Source organism: Dromiciops gliroides, chromosome 4 (genome assembly GCF_019393635.1).
Source record: "Dromiciops gliroides isolate mDroGli1 chromosome 4, mDroGli1.pri, whole genome shotgun sequence".
Taxonomy (NCBI): domain Eukaryota; kingdom Metazoa; phylum Chordata; class Mammalia; order Microbiotheria; family Microbiotheriidae; genus Dromiciops; species Dromiciops gliroides.
This window is the reverse complement of record NC_057864.1, coordinates 28,204,856-28,228,589: the sequence shown is the minus strand read 5'-3', so window position 1 is coordinate 28,228,589 and position 23,734 is coordinate 28,204,856. Positions and strand designations below refer to the sequence as shown.

The window sequence follows — 23,734 nt, the reverse complement described above, 5'->3', positions numbered from 1 at the left end:
CTTTTCAGTCTGATGTTAACTAATGTTGTGTTAGTGTTATTGGTTTATCTTATCTCCCTCCTAGAAGGTAAACTCCAAGAAGGCAGCACAGATCTCTGGACAGAGGAAGCACTAAAGGCTTCTTAAATAACAAATGATCTTTCTGTGAGGCTGTAATTCTCAAGAAGGCAAATATCACTCCTTACCATTAAAAGTCCTATTCAATTGACCCAGTAGTGCCACTACTAGGTCTGTATCCCAAAGAGATCACAGAAGCAGGAAAAGGACCCACATGTACAAAAATATTTATAGCAGCTCTCTTTGTGGTGGCAAAGGATTGGAAATTGAGGAAATGCCCATCAATTGGGGAATGGCTAAACAAGTTGTGGTATATGAATGTAATGGAATACTACTGTGCTATAAGAAACAATGAGCAGGAGGATTTCACAAAAACCTGGAAGGACTTACATGAACTGATGTTGAGTGAGAAGAGCAGAACCAGGAGAACTTTGTACACAGTAACAGCAACTTTGTGTGATGATCAGCTGTGATAGACTTGGCTCTTCTCAGCAGTGAAATGATCCAAAACAATTTCAAAGAACTCATGATAGAATGTTCTCCACATCCTGAATGCAGATTGAACCATACTGTTTCTACTTTTTGGCTGTTTTTCTTTTTCTTTTTTCAGGTTTTCCCCTTGTGTTCTGCTTTTTCTTTCACAATGTGACTAATGCAGAAATATGTTTAATGTGATTGTACATATACAAGCTATATAAGATTGCTTTCCATCTTGGGGGAGAAGGAAGGGAAGGGAGGGTGGAAGAAAAATTTGAAACTAAAAATCCTATGAAAACAAATGTTGAAAACTATCTTTACATGTAACTGGAAAATAATAAAATACTTTTATGAATTAAAAAAAAGTCCTATTCAAATCACCCCTCCTGCAGGAAGTCTTCCTTGATTAGTCCAGTCAGTAACAAAGTTCCTCCTTACACTGTACAAAGCAGTTTGGGACACTTCTCATGTGCTCATGACCTTTTCTAACACCTCCACCAGGGAACTCTGTGAGAACAGAGCTCACAGCAAATCTAATATTGCTACCCCCTTCTCTAGCACACAACAAACACTAACTGAATATTGGCTGAATGAATGACTCTTTCAAGTGAGCTAGCATGATGTGGCAGAAAAAGTCATGGAGGCGGGAGCAGGCATCTCCATCCTGGCTCTTTTGTCACCTCTCTGGGTGACCTAGTTCTAGTCACTTCTCCAGGTTCCAGTTAACTCAACTGTTTTTTGGGTGAGGCAATTGGGGTTAAGTGACTTGCCCAGGGTCACACAGCTAGTAAGTGTCAAGTGTCTGAGGCTGGATTTGAACTCAGGTCCTCCTGAATCCCGGGCCAGTGCTTTTTCCATTGTGCCACCTAGCTGCCCCCTTAACTCAACTGTTAAAAGAAGAAGGTGGGAGGAAGCTAATTCCTTCTTGAGGGCACCCTGGCTTGGAAGACCATACTGCAAGAAGAGGTCTGTGCATTGGGTAGGGAAGGCTACATGACCTGGGCACAGGCAGCGAGGTGGGAACCAAAGTACACTGGATCCCAGTTAGGTGATTTAAGGTTGTTCTTGCACCTATATTCCCAGCTTTATTTCCACAACAAGCTGAAGAATTGAAAATGATGGCCCACCTTTCCGGGAGGTTGGGAGCCTGTGCCTGGGCTAGCCCATGGGAGCCTGCTCTGCTCCCAAGCTTCCTATGTCACGCCCACTCCATTTATCTGGGCCTTAGCCACAACATGCCCCATGGTGTTCTTGGTCTAGGTCTTATCCTTCGGTCTGTGGCCATCTACCCTCTGTTATACAGATCTCAGCACCACCACATTTTAGGAGATGGTTTTCAATAGCTGCTGTGGCCTTGGCTCTGAAAGTGAGTGACCTTTGCCAAACACAGCTGGGCTAGTCTTTAGGGGACAGGGACAGCCACACCTCCCTCCTCAAAACCTCCTTAGAACAATGGGACTAGACAGAATGTCAAGTCTGTTGGCAAAGGCTTCAGGTCCCAGGGCCATCTCTGTGCCAAGAGGAGGCAACTGGAGAGGACTTAAAAGTAGAGGAGCTAGAGGCAGCTAGGTGGCCCAGTGGATAGAGCACCAGCCCTGGAGTCAGGAGGACCTGAGTTCAAATCCGGCCTCAGACATTTGACACTTACTTAGCTGTATGACCCTGGGCAAGTCACTTAGCCCCAATTGCCTCACCAAAAAAAAAGTAGAGGAGCTTATCCTATTTGCACACATGCATATTTATTCTCTCTCCAAATAAGTAGGGAAGTCTTTGGAAGGGCAGAGGTCATGTGGCACTGAATTAGGAGCCTACTACAGTGCCTGTCACATTGTAGGCATTTAATAAAAGGCTGTTTCTGGAGTCACTGGGGGTGTGATGGCCATGGTGATGCTGCGGGCATCCAAAAGAAGGCCTCATTACCACTTGTCAGGAATGTTGCAGAACAAAATTATTCCAGGTAGGATTAGATCTACTTGGGTTGGACTAGCAGGCCTCTGAGGTTCTTGCCAGCTTCTAAGCTGAAGGGGCTGCCGTACTGTGGGCAGTCACTGCCCCATCACAGAAGTAATCAGTTAGCTTGGGATGCTGCAGAAGAGGTCTGGGCACTGGGTAGATATACATACATATATAACTGGGGGACAGGAAGTCAGACGTGATATAAAGCATATTATATTGGGGTCAGAGGGCCTGGGTTCATATCTGGCCTCTTCTGTGCGGTCTTGGGCACATCTTTAACTTCCCTGGGCCTCAGTTATTCCATCTGCTAATGAAGAGGTTGGGGAAGATCACTCAGCCAATGTACTGGGCACTCTGCTAAGCTCTAGATCTCTATGGTTCCTTCCAGCTCTAAATTCTATGACATTATGACCTTGTAGGTTCTGGGCACTGAGGAAAGAGAAAGCTGAATTTGTAAGAGAATAATTCCATTCTCTGAGAATGGCTGCCTGTGCTCGAAGGTCTCCAGAGAATAAGGAACTATCCAGCAGCTCAACCATGGACAGTTACCCCAGCCAATACTATCTCTTTGCTTCAATGTCTTTTATATCTTCAGCAGGATTTCAATTGTGAAAAATGCCCCTTTGTTTCTGCCACATTCATCCAAGTTCTCCATCTACCCAAAGAGGGAAGCCCTTCTTTCTTTTTTGTTATTTGCAGGAAGTATGCCATGTATATTTAAGAAGAGAAAGAGAAAGGACAAAAAAGAAGATTCCTTTGAAATGTTGACCTTTTTAAACAAAGACGTATGGCTGGATTTGGGAGAAGAAAGGTCCTTTCAGCTTCTCTTTGTGTGGTCTGGGATGACTTATTCTTGTTATTAAGAAAACAGTAACAGAACCCAGGCTCTAAGTCCTGTCTGCCATTGTAAGAGACCACAAGAACCTGCCTATGGCTATATGGATACAAAACCCAATGGAAACAAGGGGAAAAAAAGATGAGAGATCTGAAAAGGAGACAACAAAGAAGGGTTTGAAACAAAGATACACAGACTAAGGAGGAGACTACAAAGATGAGAGTTTCTTGATGTAGCATTTCAGGAGCGGGCCCTTTCCTTGCTGCCAGCCTCTCTAACTGGGCTTAGAGGAGAGACCTGGTGAGTTTGATGGGTGTAATTCCATTCTGTCTGTGTTCAGGGAGGCCACAAAACTCAGATAAGCCATCCAAGCTCATGAAGGTTCAATAGGAAGACAAGAAATAACTACCAACAACTACAGACAGCATGTTCTGAGAGGTCCCTAGAGAAGTGCAAATAAGGGATTTGGGTAGGGTTCCAGAAAGGAAAGCTATTAGTGATGGTGGAGAATCAGGGAAGGCTTCAAGGAGCAAGGAGCTTTTGAGTTTGTAACATTTATTGGTCTGATTTCACTAGGTGACAAGGTAGGGCAGGATGCTTTAGTCATAAGGCACAGCAAGAGCAAAGTGAACAGAGGCAAGTGAGTGGAGACCATGTTTCTGAGATGATTAAACCTGACCATAACTCAGAGAAAGATGTAACGACCTTCCCAATCTCGGAGGGGGCCCAAGAGACCACTCGGTGCTTGCTATGGCTGAATACGAATCTCCTGGAAGGCCGCCAGTGCGGCAGAGCGTGCTGCTTCCCAGGTCAGCCATGCCCCTTTGGGACAGCTTGAGGCACTAGGAGGCTGCCCACTGCCCACTGCATTGAGCATCAGTCTGAATTTCTGTAGCTCTCCCCCACTGTTCCAAGTCCTTCCCTCTTGGGTAAAGAACAATCCCTGATTCCCTTGCTTGCTGTATTCACGTACTTCAAGGGTGCTCATGTCTCCCTTGAGCTTTCCCTTCTCCAGGCTAACTATCCCCAGTTACTTCAACCCATCCTTTTGAGGTCCTTCTTTATCCTGGTCAGCCTCCTCTGGTAGTCTCCAATTAATCAATGTTCTTCATAAAATGCAGGACTGCACAGTACACTCAGGGTGGCTGAACTAGGGAGAGTTCAGCGAGGCTCTGTATATCCTTAGACGTGTACGTGCTGTCTCCCCCAACAGTCAGAAGATGCTATCGCTGCCCTCCTCTCCAAGTCCTCGACATCATGCATTCCTTCTTGCAGCCTGAGATGAAATTCGCTTGGTTTAGTTGTTCAATCCCAGCATTGGTTCATACGGTTCAGCACAAGCTCTTGATCTTTTGGAGGAGTTGTTCTGCAGCCATCCTCCTGCCCAATCTTATACCTGAGAAATGGATCTTTAGCACCCAAGTAGGAGACTGTACATTTGCCCTTTCAAATCTCATCTTAGATTTGACCCAACATCCTGGCCTTTCAAAATAAGTCTGGAAGAAGCCTTTGTCGTCCATCATCTTCAGAGGAAAGCCGTCTCTGCCGAAGTCCTTGGTGCTGCCAAATGGTTTGATGTCAGAAATGGATATAGTTTGAGCAATGGCAGTGATATTAGACAGGGTAAGAAGCATTACCAGTTGCTTTGCTACTCTACTCTAAGGACCACTGAGACTTCCCTTCTGACAAGCAGCTGAAAGCTGGATGTGTTTTCTTCTTCTTCTTCTTCTTCTTCTTCTTTTTAAATTTTTGCAGGGCAATGAGGGTTAAGTGACTTGCCCAGGGTCACACAGCTAGTTAAGTGTCAAGTGTCTGAGGCTGGATTTGAACTCCGGTACTCCTGAATCCAGGGCCAGTGCTTTATCCACTGCGCCATCTAGCTGCCCCTGTTTTCTTCTTAATAGGAGATAATAATGATAGGAGCTTTCAGCTACTTGAGAGTAGAACTGTCTTGCCTTCCTACCTGAATCCTCAGAGTTGAGCAGAGTGCCTTGTACACAGCCAGCACTTCTTAAATACTTTTACAGCCAATGTGTTCATTGTGATGGTTCTCTATCCCAGTTTTATGCCATTTGCAGATCTGGATAATGCTATCTCACCATCTATCTGAGGTGTAGGGAGAGGATCAGGACCTGTGATTTCACTGCCACAGGGAATTCCAGATGAGGAAACTCCCTTTTCCAAGGCAGACTGGCCCCAGCTCTGCGGAGTCTTAGTGACCTGGAGCCTTGATGGGGGTGAGGTGACTGGCCAGAGGGTGATCTCAAGCCCAGGTCTTCATGGCTCCTGGGCTTGCTCTAACTATTATGCAACTCTCAATCACTCATGCAAATCCTAAGTCTACACCCATCACTGATAACAATGTCAATTTAAACTAAATGAAAGTATACACAGATAAGATGGGGGAGGCACGCTACCTGAGACTTCCTTTTAAGGTGGCATAGAAGCATTTCTCATCTGAATACTTTGGCTGTGACCATTCAATCAATTAGGAACCTTCTTAGCTGTACTAGAAAACAGCAGTACAGATGAATTCACTAAAATCTAGGTAAACTGCTCGACCAGATTAGTTAATTTGTCAAAAAAAGAAAGGAAGAAAAAAAAGGTTGACCTGGCATGACCTGTTCTTGGGATCATAATTACTTTTGACATTATTCTTTTTAATAACATATTTAAGAATTTTTCAGCAGTGCCTGCTGACCTGGCCGCCTAGAGGGACAGGGCCCAGGAAGACCCTGGCCAGTTCCACCAGCTGTGCCAGTGCTTCAAGTGTGCATCCAACATATGGGCCCTGCAAGAGCGTAATAACTGGCTCACACCATTTGTGAGGAAAGGAAGGAGGCGCTTTGACAAGAGGTTCTATGTCTGCTTCCTGTAGAGCAAATGCCAGACCCTGGACGTGCAAGAAGCAATTAATTGAGAGGGGATAACTCCAGCAAAATCGAAAAAAAACAACCCAAAAACCAAGTCAAACCAAAGCAAAACCAAAAAACCAACCACACATAAAAAAAAAAAAATGCACATAAAAAAATATGCACCTCCTCAGTTCTATGAGATAAGAAGACTTCCAAATTTTGCTTCTTTATTGGACCTGCACAAAATTTTGTCTAGATGGGATTTCTGAAGGCTATAAAAGATGGCCGCCAATACCTGGAGATGAACAATACCAAGAAGATAAAGAATTTTTAGAAAAGAATTTATCAATCAACAAAAAGACTGAAGAAATTACAGGAAAAGGCAGAACATTTCACAGAATAGTGTTACACAGTTGTTATCTTTATGTGACTATTCAGCAAAAATATAAGCATATATAGAGAACTTCTTAGGATTTAAGAGCCATTTATGGTTTGCTGCTTTTTAAAAATTGTATCTTCAGAAATAGCAAGTTTGTACTGATGAAACATGGGTAGTAGCAACCTCCCAAGCTTAAGAAACTAGAACTCAGTAATGAAGAATCACCATCTCCCTGCCAGTTTGCCTTTTAGGTACCTTTGTCTATTTCCTTCTGCAAAATCTACAGCGTGCCATAACTTGGATTAATATTAGCTATCTGACAAGTTTCTTATGTCAGTGTGTCAAGAAGACTCCCTGCCCCGAGCAGACTGCAAGCCACTTGTTACTTAGGAGAGGTTTGAGCCTGAGACTGAAGCCCAGAGAAGTAGAGCTTCTTGCCCATAGTCACACAGCTAGGAAATACAAGAGGCAGGATGTGAACCTAGTCTTCTTGACTCCCCAAATGACCAAATTATTAAAAAGGGGGAAAAATGCCTGTCAGGTGTTACCATTTCTCTATTCCCACAAAAATTTAAACCAAAAGCAAGCACAGATCACCCTTGTTCTTCTGAATGTCCACTGTGCTGCAATATTAGCGTTTTGTTGAGGGTGCTGGGTAAGAAGGAACCCATTTCAGGGACACTCAATACTTTACCATGGACATGAGCTACCACAATTGAATGCATCTTTTAGCTGGAATGGATGAAAGGTGATCAAATGGGCACAAAGGCCCTATATTCACAGAAGTGGAGTAATAGTGCCAGTCAATGTTTCATGGACTGTTCTTTGTATTATTAAGCTTGTCCTCAGCCTTGATGATTAAACAGTAATGCTGTTTAAGGTCAAATCTGGTTTGGTTTCCCCCCCGCAGTAGTTCTCAAATTGTGAAATATGTTGTAGTTAACATTCAAATATTTTTAAAAGAAATATACAAGTACTTATACAATTTTATTCTTTAAATGTTATTTTATTCTTTATTAAACATAAATGAGGTCCGCAAATGCCTGTGAGTTCTACGATGATGTATTCTATAATGATAACTGTTTATTTTACCTTTACATACATTTCCCTTTTTAATTCATTAAATGTGTCTGTATTAAGTTTATCTGACATGGATAACATGTCCACATAAAATGATGTTCTTTGATAACAATTTGGAACCTGTGGTCAGGACATACTGGCTCAACACTTTAGTTTCAAAGATGTCCTGCTTGTCTGAGTCTCCTTTGGGATTTCTTTCTGAACATTAAAAAATACTTTTATTCATCTGGAAAAACAAAAAATCAAGAATATCCAGGGAAATAATGAAAAAAAACTCACAGGAAGGTGGGTTAGTGGTACCAAACCTGGAGCTTTACTATAAAGCGGCAGTCATCAAAACTATCTGGTACTGGCTAAAAATTAGAGTGGTAGATCAATGGCATAGGCTAGGCTCAGGAAATGCAGTAGTAAAGGACACTAGTAATGTAGTGTTTGATCAACCCAAAGACTCCAGCTTCTGGGATAGGAACTCAGTATTTGACAAAAACTGCTGGGAAAACTGGAAGATAGTATGGCAGAAATTAGGCATAGACCAACATCTTACACCTTATACTAAAATAAGGTCAAAATGGATACACGATTTAGACATAAGAGGTGATACCATAGGTAAATTAGGAGAGAAAGGAATAGTCTACCTATCAGATGTTTGGAAAGGAAAACAGTTTTTGACCAAACAAGAGATAGAGTATATTATAAAATGCAAAATGGATGATTTTGATTATATTAAATTAAAAAATTTCTGTACAAACAGAAGCAATGCATCCAAAATTAGAAGGGAGGCAGAAAGCTGGGAAACAATTTTTGAGGCCAGTGCTTCTGATAAAGGCCTCATCTCTAAAATATATAGGGAACTAAATCAAATTTATAAGAATCCAAGTCATTCCCCAATTGAGAAATGGTCAAAGGATATGAACAGGCAGTTTTCTGATGAAGAAACCAAAGCTATCTATTCCCATATGAAAAAATGCTCTAAATCTCTAATGATTAGAGAGATGCAAATTTAAACAGCTCTGAGGTACCACCTGACACCTATCAGATTGGCTAAAATGACAAAAAAAGAAGATAATAAATGTTGGAGAAGCTGTGGGAAAATTGGAACACTAATTCATTGTTGGTGGAGCTGTGAACTGATCCAACCATTCTGGAGAGCAATTTGGAATTATGCCCAAAGGGCGATAAAGCTGTGCATACCCTTTGACCTAGCAATTCCACTTTTAGGTCTTTTTCCCAAAGAAATCATGGAAAGGGGAAAGGGACCCACATGTACAAAAATATTTATAGCTGCTCTTTACGTGGTAGCAAGGAATTGGAAGTTGAGGGGGTGCCCATCAATTGGGGAATGGCTGGACAAGTTGTGGTATATGAATACAATGGAATACTATTGTGCTGTAAGAAATGATGAGCAGGAGGAGTTCAGAGAAACCTGGAGGGTCTTTTGTGAGCTGATGATGAGTGAGCTGAGCAGAACCAGAAGAACATTGTACACAGTATCATCAACACTGAGTGTTGACCTACTGTGATGGACTATATTCTTCTCACCAATGCAATGGTACAGAAGAGTTCCAGGGAACTCGTGATAGAAGAGGATCTCCAAATCCAAGGGAAAAAAAAAAAAGAACTGTGGAGTATAGAAGTTGATTGAACCATACTATTTCTTTTGTTTTGGGTGCTGTTGTTTTTTTTTTTTTCCCTATTTTGAGGTTTTGCATTACTGCCCTGATTTTTTCTCTTATAACAGGATTAATGCAGAAATAGGATTAATGTTATTATGGATATATATGTGTGTGTATATCTATATCTATATCTATATCTATATCTATATCTATATCTATAGATATAGATATATAGATATAACCTATATCAGATTACCTGCTGTCTAGGGGAGGGTGGAGGGAGGGAGAAAAATCTGAAATTGTAAAGCTTGTATAAACAAAAGTTGAGAACTATCTTTACATGTAACGGAAAAAATAAAATACCTTATATGTAAAAAAAAAAATACTTTAAAAAAAAGAAATTTTCAAGGGTCAGAATCAAGCTCACTAGCCAAGAGTTTACAGACTCCAAGTTCTTGCCTTTTCAAAAGTAGGGATATGTCCTTTCCTTTTCTCCATGGTCTTTTATGATAATAAGGTTTCAGATGTTCTCGTTTTCAATGATTATGCTGGTTATTTTCCTAATGTTGAATATTCCTTGCATCCCTGGTATAAATCCCACTGGTTCATAAAGAATGATTTCTTGAATAAATTGTTGCAATTTGTTTGATAGGATTTTATTGAAAATTTTTGAGTTGCGATGTTCATTAGCCGTTTATGAATGATACTTACTGGCTTATAGTTTTCTTTCTGTGTTTTAACTTGATCTGGTTTAGGCATTAGGAATAGATTTGTCTAGGATTCTGGGTGTTTACTTTTTCAATTTTTAAGAATAATTTGTGAAGTACAGGTATTAACTATTCTTAAAAAGTATGATAGAATTCTCTGGTGAATTCACCAGGACCAGGAGTTGTCACCCCCCTGATCTCCCCCACCCCCTCCTACCCCCATTAGTTCCTTTGTGGCTAGATCTATTTTCTTTTCTGAGACTGGGTTAAGATCTTTATCTGATGCATAGGTCTTTCGGATAGCTTGAATATTTTATATTTCTTTTGTGTTCTCCATGGTCTCTTAAAGATCATTGACAAGGGCTCCAGGAATTACATCCACCAGTTGTCTCAGTATCCTAGAATGCAATTCAGGCCACAACACTGACTCATCAAAGGCAGCTAAGGCCACTCTAATATTGCCTTACCTATGGGGGTGGGGTGCCCCTTTTGCTCTATTTGATCTAAAGGTTATTCTTTCTCCTTGGCAAAGAATAGAGAAACAAAATAGGAATGGATCTATTCTGTCTTCCTTTTGCCTCCATTATGCTGTTCCACTAACTTTTTCTTTGAATTTCCTCTACAACCATCCCCAGCAAATGGTTCCTGAGCTTCATTAGACCTCTAGTCAGGAAATATGGGTTTGATTCCCAGTTCTGACACTTATTAGCTGTGCAAACCGGGGCAAGTCCATTAAGTTCTCCACATTTAGGCTTCCTCACCTATAAGATGGGAATAATACCTTCCTCTATGCCTCCCATCATATCTGTGTCTTTATATCCCCCAAATCAGTCAGTCAGCCAGCACTGATTAAACTCCTATTGTGTGCCAGGTCCTGTGGCAAGCACTTGGGATGTACTGAAAGAACAACATAAATGGGAGCGGTTGTGGTGGTGGGTGAGGGGCACAAGGTGCACTGGTGCCAACCCATTCAACTTTGGCATCACCTGGATCTGCGTCCCTACGACTTCTGTCCTTTGCTCTTAGTTGCACCCCCTAGGAATAGGAAAGACAGCAGCAGGGAAGGAGCCAGGTTTGCTCTGTGTTACTGGCAAATGGGATGAGCACACCACCTGGGACTTTGTTCAAAGCACTGACATAAAGTGTCCAACAGGGCCCATCATAGGCCCTGTGGAGATACTGAACCTTGAGCAAATATTCTGTTGAAGAGTCTAGGGATCCAATATGTTCTGAGTCCCCATGAGTGTCATACTATTGATCCATTCTTCTCGATAAGAACTCCATGAGGTTCTTTAATCTAGCAAACTGCCTCTCCCAGATTCCCCTTATCCACTAGTTTAGCAGTCACCTTATTACCAAAGGAAATCAGATGAGTCTCATCTGAGGATTCTTGAGGACACCATGTCAGTTCTTGGTAATGATCTTTTTCCTTTCTGGATGTTTAGTAAATGTGTCTCTAATGATCCATTCTAGAATTTTACTAAGAACTGAAGTCAACATCACCGACCTCTGGATTGAGGAGTCTGTTCTCTTCTCTTTTGTGAAAATTGGGTCTATGTCCTTCTCCAATGCTGAAGTACTACTTTCCTGTTTCTGACGACCTTTCAAATATTGCTTATGGTGGCTCAGCAAACACATTGGTCAGTTCTTTCAAGATGAGAGGATTTAGTTCATCTGGACCAAGGAACTTGGATTGATCAGGAGCAGCTAGGTTGAAAAATTCTGTCTGCACTGCTCCTCCGCACTTGTGACATCCTGCCTTGCATAACAGTTCTTTGTGCGCATTTCTTAACTCCCCTGCTGGACTACAAACTCTGTGAGGGCAGGGACCATATATATATTCTTCACACTGCTATCTTTCACAGTGCCAAGCACAGGGTCCTCCCATATAGCAAACACTGCAGACATCTGCTGAATGAATGAATGGTAATATACTGTAGTGGCTTGAAGTCAGGGGACTTGGGTTTGAATATTGTCTCTGGCAGTGACATAGTTGTTTGACCATAGAGAAATTACTTGATCTCTCAGCCCCAGTTGCCCTGTTTGTAAACAGAGATGATAATACTTGTTCTTTTACCTCAAAAAGCCATTAGATAGAAAATGTTTTGTATGATAGGATAATCAAATATTCAAAGGGATTTATGATATCAGTGATTTGGGAGCTTCTTCCAACAATGCTGATCACAATCTATGAAAGCCTGTCCATCCAGTGGGACTCTCATCCCTATCCTCCCCCAAAAGCTTATTAATACATGGGGTCCACCAACATGCTGAAGGCCTTTCTTGCTTGTTTCCAACATCATGAGGGTACCAGTTATCTCTTGATTTTGCCACATAACCACACCATCATCTTTGTCCTACGATTTCCCAATGACAGCTTTTATTTCTGTCCTTCAGAGTACCTCACAGTGTTGAATCATTTCACAATTCCACCAACAGCGGATTAGGGTTCCATTTTTCCCACATACACTCCAACATCCAACATCCAACATTTTCCTTTTTTGTTACAGTTGCCACTCTGATGGGTGTGAGATGGTACCTGAGTTGTTTTACTTTGCATTTCTCTGATCAAGAGTAATGACTATAGGTAGCTTTGATTTATTTTATCCTTTGACCATTATTCAATTGGGGAATGACTCTTGTTTTATAAATTTGACTCAGTTCTCTATATATTTGAAAAATGAGGCTTTTAGCAGAGATACTTGTGAATCATGATCCTAACAATAATAACAACAATAAATCTAAGAGAAGAGATCGAAGTCATGGGAGAGCAGGATAAGGTGAATATCACTGTTGTTGCCTGTTACTGAATTATGCCAAGGATGCATTCATGGAGCCTACAGTCAGCAAACTGTATGCCAGCCACAGTACTAAAGGCTGTGAGGAGGGAAGGAAAGACCAAACTCAATTGTTCCTGTCTTCAGGGAGCTCACATTATAGGCATGGGGGATAGCCGGTACAAAAGGAAGGTCCAAGGCACGACACTGCACTTATTAAGGACTTATTTACTGAGGACACAGATATAAGCAAGAAGATAGCTCATATTCTAATGGGGGAAAACAGCACACAAACGAGTGCTTTTAGTGGGGAGAGTGAAGTGGGGATATACAGACAGGGTCCAAGTCTGGAAACTCGGGAGCAGAGCTAGGCAAGGGATGGAGTGCTGTATAACCGCGTGGAGGCCTGTGCCACTGGATCCCAGAGTACATGAAGGGGGTGAAGAGTAAGAAGCCTGGAAAGGTCAGAAGCGGGCAGTTCATGGAGAGTTTAAATGCTAAATGGCGGACTTTCTATGTGATGAAGGAGGTAATGGCGAGCCATTGGAGTAGGAGGGTTACACGGTCACAACTATGCTTCAGAAAAATCACTTTGGCCTCTAAGCAGAGGATGCTTGGAGAGGGGAGAGATGTGAGGCAAGGATAACAGTTAGGGAATTACCAAAATAGTCAAGGCATGAGGAGATGAGTGGAGACGAAGGGACATGTGTGAGCAATTGCAAAAGAGCAAAACCAAGATTTGGCGAAGGTGGAATGTGCGGTGAATGAGAGTGAGGAGGCAAGAATGACAGCCAGGCTTCCAGCCTGGAGTGCCTGGGACATTAATAGGGAAGTTTGGAAGAGGTAAGGGATGGAGGAGAATTTTAATGATCTGAGCTTACATCTGAACACTGATTCAACTATCAAAAGCAATTATTTTATCCACCAGCACCATAGTCCATAGAATTCAAATATAAATTCAAATGTAAAATTTAAATTTTCAAATTAAAAAAATAAAAGGATAGCAACTTGTGCCAGGACCACTTCTATCTGAGTCTACTGAAATGGAAGAGGAGGAGAAGATAGCCTCAAAGAGCTGGTGGGAATTCCAGATGTCCTGTAGCACAGCACTCGAACTTCCCAGAGGGGGAGATGAAGGTCTAGAGTAGGCAAATGACTCACCCCATGTCAGACTCCAGTGTGGCCCCAGAAAGTGACCTTTGGGGATCTTTCTCCTCAGTCCCATCACTCTCCTATCAACCACACTGAAGAAGCCTTGGAGCAGCTCTGGTAAATTGGGAAGAACACAGGGAGCCCTAGGAGTCAGACCCCTGGGTGGACCCTTCTCACGTAACAGGACCTGTACAGCTATGTAAAGGGGGCAGTGGTCTCGACAGGATGGCTGGACTAAGGTTATGATATAATATTCAAGTTCATTTTAGGGAAAATGGGGCCCAAGCAGTCTTATTTTCATGCTCCATTCCTGAGCATAACTGAATCACAAGCTTACTATAATGTCTTTTTAAAAAATTATCTTGGGAAATTCACACTTGCCAATGGGAGTCTTTCTTTCTTGTCTTACACTTTCTTGTCTGGCACACAGTGGGTCCTTAATAAACGTTGACTGACTGATACACAAAACAATTCTCCAAATTTAAAAGCTGCTTTTAGGTCTCTCACTTGTGACCTGCATGATAACTTTCCAGAAGACACTTTCAAAGCAAACAGAAAATCCTAACATCTTGAAGCCAAAATGCAATCAAAAATTCAATTATATTGGGCCTTGGATTTTTCCCATAACCCTCATATTAAAATTTGTGCTAAGCATTAAAGGAATTAGAGTCAATTTCTTTACCGATGAGTTCTGGGGAACACAAATTACGAAGAAAGAGTGAACTGGGAAATCCCCATGCAAATAATGTGCATTCATATTCTCATACAACATAATCAGTAAATCTGGCACTAACGAGATACCCAATCGACGTGGCTGAGAAGCGAGCTCTGTGCATTACTGTCAATCAATGTCTCTAGACCAGGATAAAGGTAATCTGGGGAGGCAACACACCTATTATTACAAATTCCTAACTAAGAACAGTGCTTCATTACTTGAAAATGTCACTGTCAGTTGACAGAGTAGCAGATAAACATCTTTCTATTATGTGCCTGACTTGCTCCATCACTGCACGATTGAAACACTGACTTGTTTATTATGGACTTAAGTAACTTTCCAGTAACTGCACAACTCCCCATAGCTCTTGGTGCGGTCCGTCTGGAGCACCCGCCCCCAGTTCTGGCCAGGAAGCAGGAATGACCTTGTCATCCGGACACACATTCCTCCACAGCCAGATGAAGATAACAATGCTGGTGCTGCTGACTGCACAGTGGTGCCAGCAGGAAAGTACTTTGCACAGGAGGGCTACGAGTACCACACAAGTGTGGTGATAGTATTATTTTTCCATTCAGCGTTCTTAGGCAGCTGGTAGCACATGAGATTGAGCACTGTGTTTGGGGTTAAGAAGATCTGGGTTCAAATTTGGCCTCACACACTCTCTTAGCTGTGTGACCATGAGCAAACCAGCCTTGGTTTCTTCATTTGTTAAATGAAGATCATAATAGCACCACCTATGACTCACCTTACCTGCTGTGAGGTTCAAATGAGACTATATTGGTAAAGCACTTAGCACAAGTGCCTAGTACACATTAGATCCTTAATAAATTCTTGTTCCCTTCCTTTCTCCCTCCCTCCTTTCCCTCTCTTCCTTCTCTCCACAAACTACCAGAATCCACATTCAACTGGATTCATCCAGAATCACAAAATCATTTATTAAACAGTTCCTACATCCTGAGAAGCCGTGTGGTGTGGGGAATACAGAGCTGGCCTCAAAGCCAGGAAGACCACCACTGCGTCTTATCTGTGTGACCCTGCCCAAATCAGTGAGTATGGGTAACCAAGACCGTAAACTGCCAAGTAGGTGAAGACCTGCATTGGCAGAAGAGCCTCCTCACCTGAGGGCTCTCTCCATCAATAAAACCATGGGTCTTACTACCCTCCTTGCCCCTTTTCTGTATGGGGCCTGTCACCCACTGGGCATTTTTCAGGGCTCTCTGGTGTTAGACTTGTAGAACCCCAAGCTGTAAAGGACCTCAGAGGTCACTGTATCCTAATCTGTCCTTCATAAAGTCACCAAACATCAGGGAATCACTTCCCTGTAGTAGGAATCCCCTGATGACGCCCCCCGAGAGCTGGGAATTATGTGTCTACTTGCAGATTCCCAATGATGGGAAGTCTCCTCCTTCCATGGGAATTCATTCCACTGTGGGTTGACTGTGGTATGAAGCCCTACCTTACACTCAACAGGAGTCTGTCTTCTTTGTAACTTTCTGCTTCTACACCCGAGAAGCACAGAGCAAATTCCTCTTCCCCTCAACAGGGCTGGAGGTATTTGAAACCAGGGTTCATGCACCCTCTTTGTCTTTTCTTCTCCAGACTAAATATTCAACTCTCTGATTTCCATGGCATTTTTAAAGGTTATGTTGCAGTTTCTTATGACTTCCTATAAAATGAAATCTAACAAGGAAGCACCTGATTCAAGGCCTAGCTCCACGATTAACTTGTTGTATGACTATGGTTAAGGAAGGATGTTGTGTGACTATGGTTAAGGTTAAGAAAACTTACAAAGGTTTAAGCCTGAGTTTTTGATCTGTGAACTGTTAAGTTCTACCACCTAAATTCTTGGTGCATCCCAGTGTAGTTGTGACAATAAAATGAGATCCTGTATGTGAATTTCCTTGTTGTAAATCATTCATGTGAGTTGTTATTAATATTATAAATAATAACCCTGATAACAAAAAATGCTATAATTGGAGTAATTTTTCAGTCTTTTTGCTCCAGAGAGCTCAATTATGTCATGAAGAACATCTGAATACTCCTGGGGGACAGATGGCTTTAGAATTCAGGAGATCTACTGATTCAGTCAACAAGCACTTAGCAAGGGCCTATCCCCAGGCAAGTTAGAGGGTTTCAAAAATGCCTTCAGATCTAAAACATGCTTATCACAACATCCCGATTTCTGCAAAGGGAAAGGAAGGCAGGCCTGGGAAACAAATGCATCATGAAAATCCACAGGTGCTGAGAAGGGTCTAGCTGCTGAGCGAGCTTTCAGGGCCACTGTCCCCACAATCAGTTAAACAGAGGATCTTCATGAAGAATCCCACTCTTTGCCAGTACTGACAGAGGGGAGCCCAGCTGATCTGGGCACCCACCGTCACTATTTTCCATCACGCCGAGGCCTTCAGTGACCTCTGACCATACCTCGTCCTTGATATCTTCCTGCTGTTGGGCCATGAAGATCTCCACTGCGGCCATCAGCCTCATCATGAGCTCGTCCACTGTTGTGTTACCTAGCAACACAAGAAGATTTCCGAACTCCACGTTACTAAAGTTATTAAAAAATGGAAAGCAATTCTTGAATTAATCAGGAAGGAATAACTAGTGTGGGGAAAAATTACAGATTAGAATGCTTAATATCTCATTAAAATATTTTAATTTGTCTTTTCATTGAGAAGTCTGACATGTTCAACTAGGAAGAGGTGATGGACAACACGGGCAGCTGAAAGTCAAGAGTTTATGTGCGATGGTCAGTGACATTCTGTCCATTCAAGTTCCATAACAGAGGTTTGAGAATTGAGGACCCAAACTGGCTTTCCCCAGGCCATCAAGGTGGTTAGTGACTTCAAGAAGCCACTGAGCACTCTGCTGTTATTCTGGATGTGCTTTGGTTTCTATGCCCATCTTGGGCCCAGGGCATGTTGGGGCTGGGGCTAAGGGTGGTCTCAGAACCTGGAAGAGTGGGCAGAGATCTTATTTAGGCACCTGTCAGTCCGACCTCCTCACCTGGCACTGCAGCTCTGTGGGTGGGAGAAGTGTCCACGGCTGCATCCCTCAGCCTATTCTGAGCATCTAGTCTTTTGGTGGAATGGATGAAGGGCTGTATTTGGAGTCAGGAAGATCTAGATTCAGATCTTGACTCTGACACTGACTTGCTGGATGACTGTGGTCAAATCCCTCCCCCTCTCTCAGACTCAGTTTCCTCCTCTATAAAATGAGGGGATTGGGCTCAAGGGTCTCTAAGAAGCCTCCAGGGAGGACCTATGGCTCCCACTGCCCAAAGAGGGTGAATGAATCACACAGGGAATGTCAAAGGTGAGCTCTGACCCCCAATCCAGCACTCTCTCGACGGGGCAAGCCTGTCTGACCACCTCATTCACAGAGGAGAAATGGGGCTCGAGGAAGGAAAGTCAGTTCCCAAAGTCAGTGACGGGGCCCACTTCACCAGGGTCCAATCCCAGTGACAGCTCCACGTCACAAACCCTGCTCAAGCAGCAACGGCCCCCAAAGGGCTGATGGAAAAAACAAAACCCACAACTTTTGTGGCTTCTTTCAATTACGGGCAAAGGGAACGATTCAGTGTCTCGAAGCATGGCTGCATAAATGGCTAAGAAATGTGGTGAGACCTTCTGATAAAGACTGATGTTCGTTAGCTACTGTATCATTCAAGCTCCTTCAATGACATCAGTCATCTCAGAGAACCCCGAGACCCTTTCAGAACTGAGTATCTAAGCCAAGAAATCAAAGCCACCCACAGAAGGCTGGTCACTGGCCCAAAGCTATACATCGGACAGTTGGAATTTGGGTCCTCCGACGAATAAAAATAATAAAAATTGCTAAATGAATATAGTATCACAAAGCTATATTAGGTTTGCAAAATGCTTTCAAAATCAACATGTCCAAAACAGAAGTCATTATCGTTCTATCCAACCTCTCCCCTTCTCCAAATGTGTGTCTTACTGTGGAGGATGCCATCATCCTCCCAGCACCCAAGCCTGCAATCTCCACTGACTTCCCGGACTCCTCATTTTCACTCACCCCACATATCGAATCCGCTGCCACATCTTGTCCTTTCTACCTTTCAGTCTCTGCTATGTCCCCTTCTCTCCACTCACAGAGCCACCAATCTAGTTCAGGCCCTCATCACCTCCTGAGTGGACCTGTTCATCCTTCCCCAGTCCTTTCCATTCATCCTCTGCGCAGCTATCAAAAGTGAGTTTCTAAAGTACAATCTGACTATGCCATGCCCCTACTACAATGCCTCCCTATTACCACCAAGATCAAACATAAGGTCCTCTGTTTTTCACATAAAGCCCTTCACAGCCTGACTCCTTTTCAAGTCTTCTTACAGCTTATAGAACAGGAAGTAGCACAGCCGAGAGTTAAACCTGGATCCTCTGATTTTAAACCCAATACTTTTCTCCAGATTGCCAGCTCATTGAGGGCTGCTCAGTGCCTGTCACAAGATCCTCTCTGTAGCTGGTGACATTCTTGGACAGCCTCTCCTCTCTCCTCCACTAGAGTCATTGTCCTAACTTTCTGACCGCTCTGCTCAAGCCTCCTTTGCTGGATCATTATACCTATTATGCTCCCTAAGGTTCTATCTTCTCTCTAGTAATACAAGTTAATTTAGGGGAGGAGGGACCTGGCATCTTAGGGCCCCAAGAAAGACTTCAGGTAGAAAGTGGTGCTTGAATTGAGTCTTGAAGGAAGACCTTGGTGGCCATGACTAGTCACAATAGAGACGACCTACCCCTGACATTTAGCAACTATACTAGCCATGTCTGCATTAGGGACTGTTGCTGGCCTTTCCTTACACAAAACTCTAAGGCTTGGAGCTAACAGGACCTTTCTAATCATCTAGTTTGAACCTCTCATTTTATGGAGGAGGAAACTGAGACCCAGTGACCTGCCCAGGGACACACAAGTAGCAGCCCACCTGAGAATTAAAGCCAGATGCTCAGATTTTAAACCCTGAACTTTCTCCAGCGTCCCATGGTGCCTCCTTCTGTTGGAATACCTTGATGTTAAGAACATGTAGCATCGAGGCAAACACAAGGCGAATGTTGTTGTTGTTTGTCCTTTGTTCTTGAAGAGGACCATGACTTGTACTGAATTGGATTTAAGTCAGGGAGGGCTGTGCCAGATCAGCAACCTCACTCTCTCCTTCGGAACTATCTGGGGTCCAGTGGAAAGATACGTATCAGGATGACTGGTGATGGCCCCTGATGTTTAAGGCAAACGGGATTAAGTGACTTGCCCAGGGTCACACAGCTAGTGAGTGTCTGAGGTCAAATTTGAATTCAGGTCCTCCCAACTCCACCGCGCCACCTCGCTGCCCGCCCCGGGAGCACCGGCCTGCGTTGGAGGGCGGCGTGAAGGTCTTACCTTGTATCACATTTAGCACTTCATTCGATGAGCGCTTCCCCATGACGACGAGGAAAAGTGGAAACTGATCGGTCTTTTGAGTCCGAATAGTTTGAGCCGCCACACTGCCAAAGTGTCGTGTGCACATGGTCAGAAACCTAACGAGAGAGCAAGCAGGGAGGTGACTCGGGATTTTCCTCAGCACCGAGGCCGTCTGTGCCATTCGGTGGGAGACATGGGGGTGGACAGCCTGCTAAGAACCTGAGTCTAGATCAAACCGGGCTGTACTGAAAAAGGCAGAGCAGGGCATCACCTGGGTCCATCCCACACTGACACCGATAGGCCTCTGTATCTGGCCCAGAACACTGAGAATTTTTACCTTTCCTTTTTGAGGTAATTAGTGCAAAAAACCTAAAGCAGGTTCAAATGTCTATTATTGCTCTGAGCACCTGGCTTTGGCCCAGAAATCCCAAGCCAACATGTCCCCCTTCTTCAAAATAGAGCGCTCAGTGTCTGAGGGTGCATTCTCTGGAAGCAATGGCCTTCTCACTTCATACTTAGTGAGAGGATAAAAACAATAATTCTAAGCTTTTGACCAAAAAAAGCTCTGAGATATTAGCATAGTGAAGTCTAGCATTAGTATTCTTACCACGATCGGGAATAAATGAAAAAACTGATAAAGCTTCTCTCCTCCATTAGATGACTGTTTGAAATTAGCATTTCTTTCAAGAGAAAAGGGTAGCTTATGATATGTTTTCAGATCTGATGGTAAAAAGTAAATGTCATAATAATAATGAATTATGAAAGACCAAATGCAAATACAGAATGCTTTAATAAGATCCAATTTAATAAAGTCTGTAAAAATAATGGACTTTTAATAACACGGGTCACAAAAGGCAAAACAGTGGAAATTCTGAGGGCTGGCCACTGGTACCGGCTTATTAATTCTTAATTATGTTCATGAAAGGCAACTTCAATCGTGTGTTTTCTTATGCCTTATGATAATATTTTAGGTAACAACTGCTCTGAAATGTATGTTCTGGCTGATGAGCAAAGTCCTGTCGTCACATGAGCTAGATGGTAAATCTATTGAGAAAGACAAACGACATTAAAATGCCATGTGCTCAGATTCATTGGAGACCCAAATTCACAACATAATTGGCCCCTTTCATTCCTAGAGCCAAGACATTTCTGGCTGGGAATCGGTTCCTCATTCTGGAAGTTCTGGTTGAATTTCTCCTAAGGCCTGTGGCTGTCAGCAAAGCCTCTAGCATTGGATGTTGCCATTGCCAACTTTCAAAATAGAAGCTCATCTTCATGGTATCTGGTATATTTAGTAAAGACAATTATTACTCATTTGTAGTGACTGAAGTTTTACAATACACATCTTTTTTTTTTGGTGGGGCGATGAGGGTTAAGTGACTTGCCCAGGGTCACACAACTAGTAAGTGTCAAGTGTCTGAGGCTGAATTTGAACTCAGGTCCTCCTGAATCTAGGACCAGTGCTTTATCCACTGCACCACCTAGCTGCCCCCTATAATGTGCTTTTCTATTAAAAACTTTGTGAGTGTATAAGGACCACTATTCCCATTTGAGGAGATGAAGAAACCGAGGCTCAGAAAGCTGGTGATCTTCCCAGGGTCATGCAGGTAGTAAGTATGTGCCAGGGACTGGAACCCAAGTTTTCTGGACATTGAAGGCCTTGTGCATGGCCTTTTATTCTAGGCCCTTACTCCTCTCTTATGCATTTGAGGATGTAGTATCTGTCTATGTGCCAAACCCCATTTAGATTTGGAACTCTCTGAAGGCAGGGACTTTGCAGCTCCCCAATGCTCTGCATGTAGCAGGTAGGTAATAAATGCTTATTTAATTGACCTGTTCCCAGAATCAGAGTTTGGGGAGACCATCGAGCCCAGATTTTCCCATCCAGTTTTCATCTAGCTTCAGAGAGAAGACTTCTTGTGAGGGGAACTCAGTATCTTCTGGGGCACCCAGTCCATTCTACTTTGGAGGGACTTGACACATTATGTAATTTTTCCTACAGCAAGTCACCAGAATCTTTCCACTTGTGCCTTCTGCGGCCAAGAAGAACAAGGCAAACCCCGCTTCCATGTTATGACCCCCGAGATACCAGAAGACAGTTCTCCTATCCTCACTCCTGATTTTCCAGGATAAGTAAATGTTCCTGGTTCTGTTGATTGTGGAATGGCCCTGTGGGAAGCAGCTAAAAGCCAGGCCTCAAAGCAGTCTCTAACTTAAGGTCCTACAATTCCACTGCTGGTATGCAGACATTTTGGGGGCTCCATGAAAAGTACCAGAGCTATCGTGGGCTAAGCTCTGCTCCAGGGGTATAAACTTCTAGATCAACTTTCCTTTGATGGTGTCAAGGGGAGACGTCTGGCTAGCAAGAGCTAGGAAGGCTAGAAGACTGTGGAGTACTTTTTCTCTCTCCAACTAAAATATGTGAAGCCTTGCTTGACTCTGATCTGAACATTTTGTGAATTGTGAAATAAAAAAATATCAGACAGCTGGAAGGCCATTTCCTAGGACCAGGAGAAACCGAGAACACGCTGTTTTCATACTAATGGACAGAGTATATCTCACACAGTCTCTGGCCATCCCAGCATCCACTGCACAAGGGACAGGACATCGTGATTAAACAGGGTACCAATGATGATGACGGCAATGACAAAAAGTCAGACTCATTTGGTGCTTTCAGAAATCAGTTCCAAATCCATTTGAAATGTTAAACTTTCCAAATCAGTTTAGTTTTACACATCCATTCAATCAGCAAACATGAAGCACCTGCTGTGCTGAGCCTGACCATTGTGGAAGGAATATAGATCAACAGATAACCATGAGGTGGGGTGGTCATCTAAGGGCCTGGGTGGAGGTGGGGAAGTGGAAGCAGTCATCAACAGGGGAAGGCTTCTGGGTAGAAGTGGCATCTAGCTCATGGTTGGGCAGGAATAGAACAGGTGACAAGGGGGACTTCAAGGTAAGACAGGCTAGGCAAATCTTCCTTTACCACCCTTCTCACAAATTTTGAGTGGCTATTTTCCCTCTAGGAAAAACAATGATTCTTTGCTACCAATCCAGTTTCCAATGTGCTGTGATGGAGAAAGCCATAATTTCTAGACATGCTATTAATGGTGATCATCATTATAGGGGAAAGGAAAACTGAATTGCATTGTACTATTTTCAATTTAGAGTTCAAAGAAGGGGGCAGCTAGGTGGTGCAGTGGATAAAGCACTGGCCCTGGATTCAGGAGGACCTGAGTTCAGATCTGGCCTCAGACACTTGCCATAACTTATTAGCTGTGTGACCCTGGGCAAGTCACTTAATCCTTATTGCCCTGCAAAACAAAAACAAATAAAGTACAAAGGAGCAGAAAGAGGAGTAAGGGCAGAATTGATAAGTAAATAAGATGAGCCAATCCATCCATTTAATGGTAGCTATACTAATTTTAATTTGTGTATACAGCATAATTGAGGGCATATTTAACTGGAAAAGGAGGTAGACAGGTGTGGCATGGAAAGACAGGGAAGATATGACATATAAGACCATCTAATTACTATTCTGGTATGAGATATGAGCTACTCCAGGAACTATGGGATAGCTGGGATGGGTGACTCCTCTCTGGAGGGTTTAAGGAAAGACATGGATGAAAATCCCACAGGGTGAGGACGGGCAAGGACTTGCTGACTATACCAGTGGAAGGAGGGCTCCAAGTAAAGAAACAGGAGTCATGGAAGCACTTTCC

At 43.1% G+C, this 23,734-nt stretch overlaps 1 protein-coding gene across 2 annotated transcripts in view; it reads right to left on the bottom strand.

Moving 5' to 3' along the window:
* FAF1 (Fas associated factor 1) overlaps positions 1 to 23,734 on the bottom strand; it is a 427,555-nt gene that overhangs the window by 50,637 nt on the left and 353,184 nt on the right. For both annotated transcript variants that reach the window (XM_044001590.1, XM_044001591.1), the window contains exons 14-15: positions 19,992 to 20,128; positions 17,028 to 17,116 (exon numbers count right to left, since the gene is read on the bottom strand). In XM_044001590.1, coding sequence (XP_043857525.1) covers positions 17,028 to 17,116; positions 19,992 to 20,128 — 226 coding nt within the window. The remainder of the gene's footprint in view (positions 1 to 17,027; positions 17,117 to 19,991; positions 20,129 to 23,734) is intronic.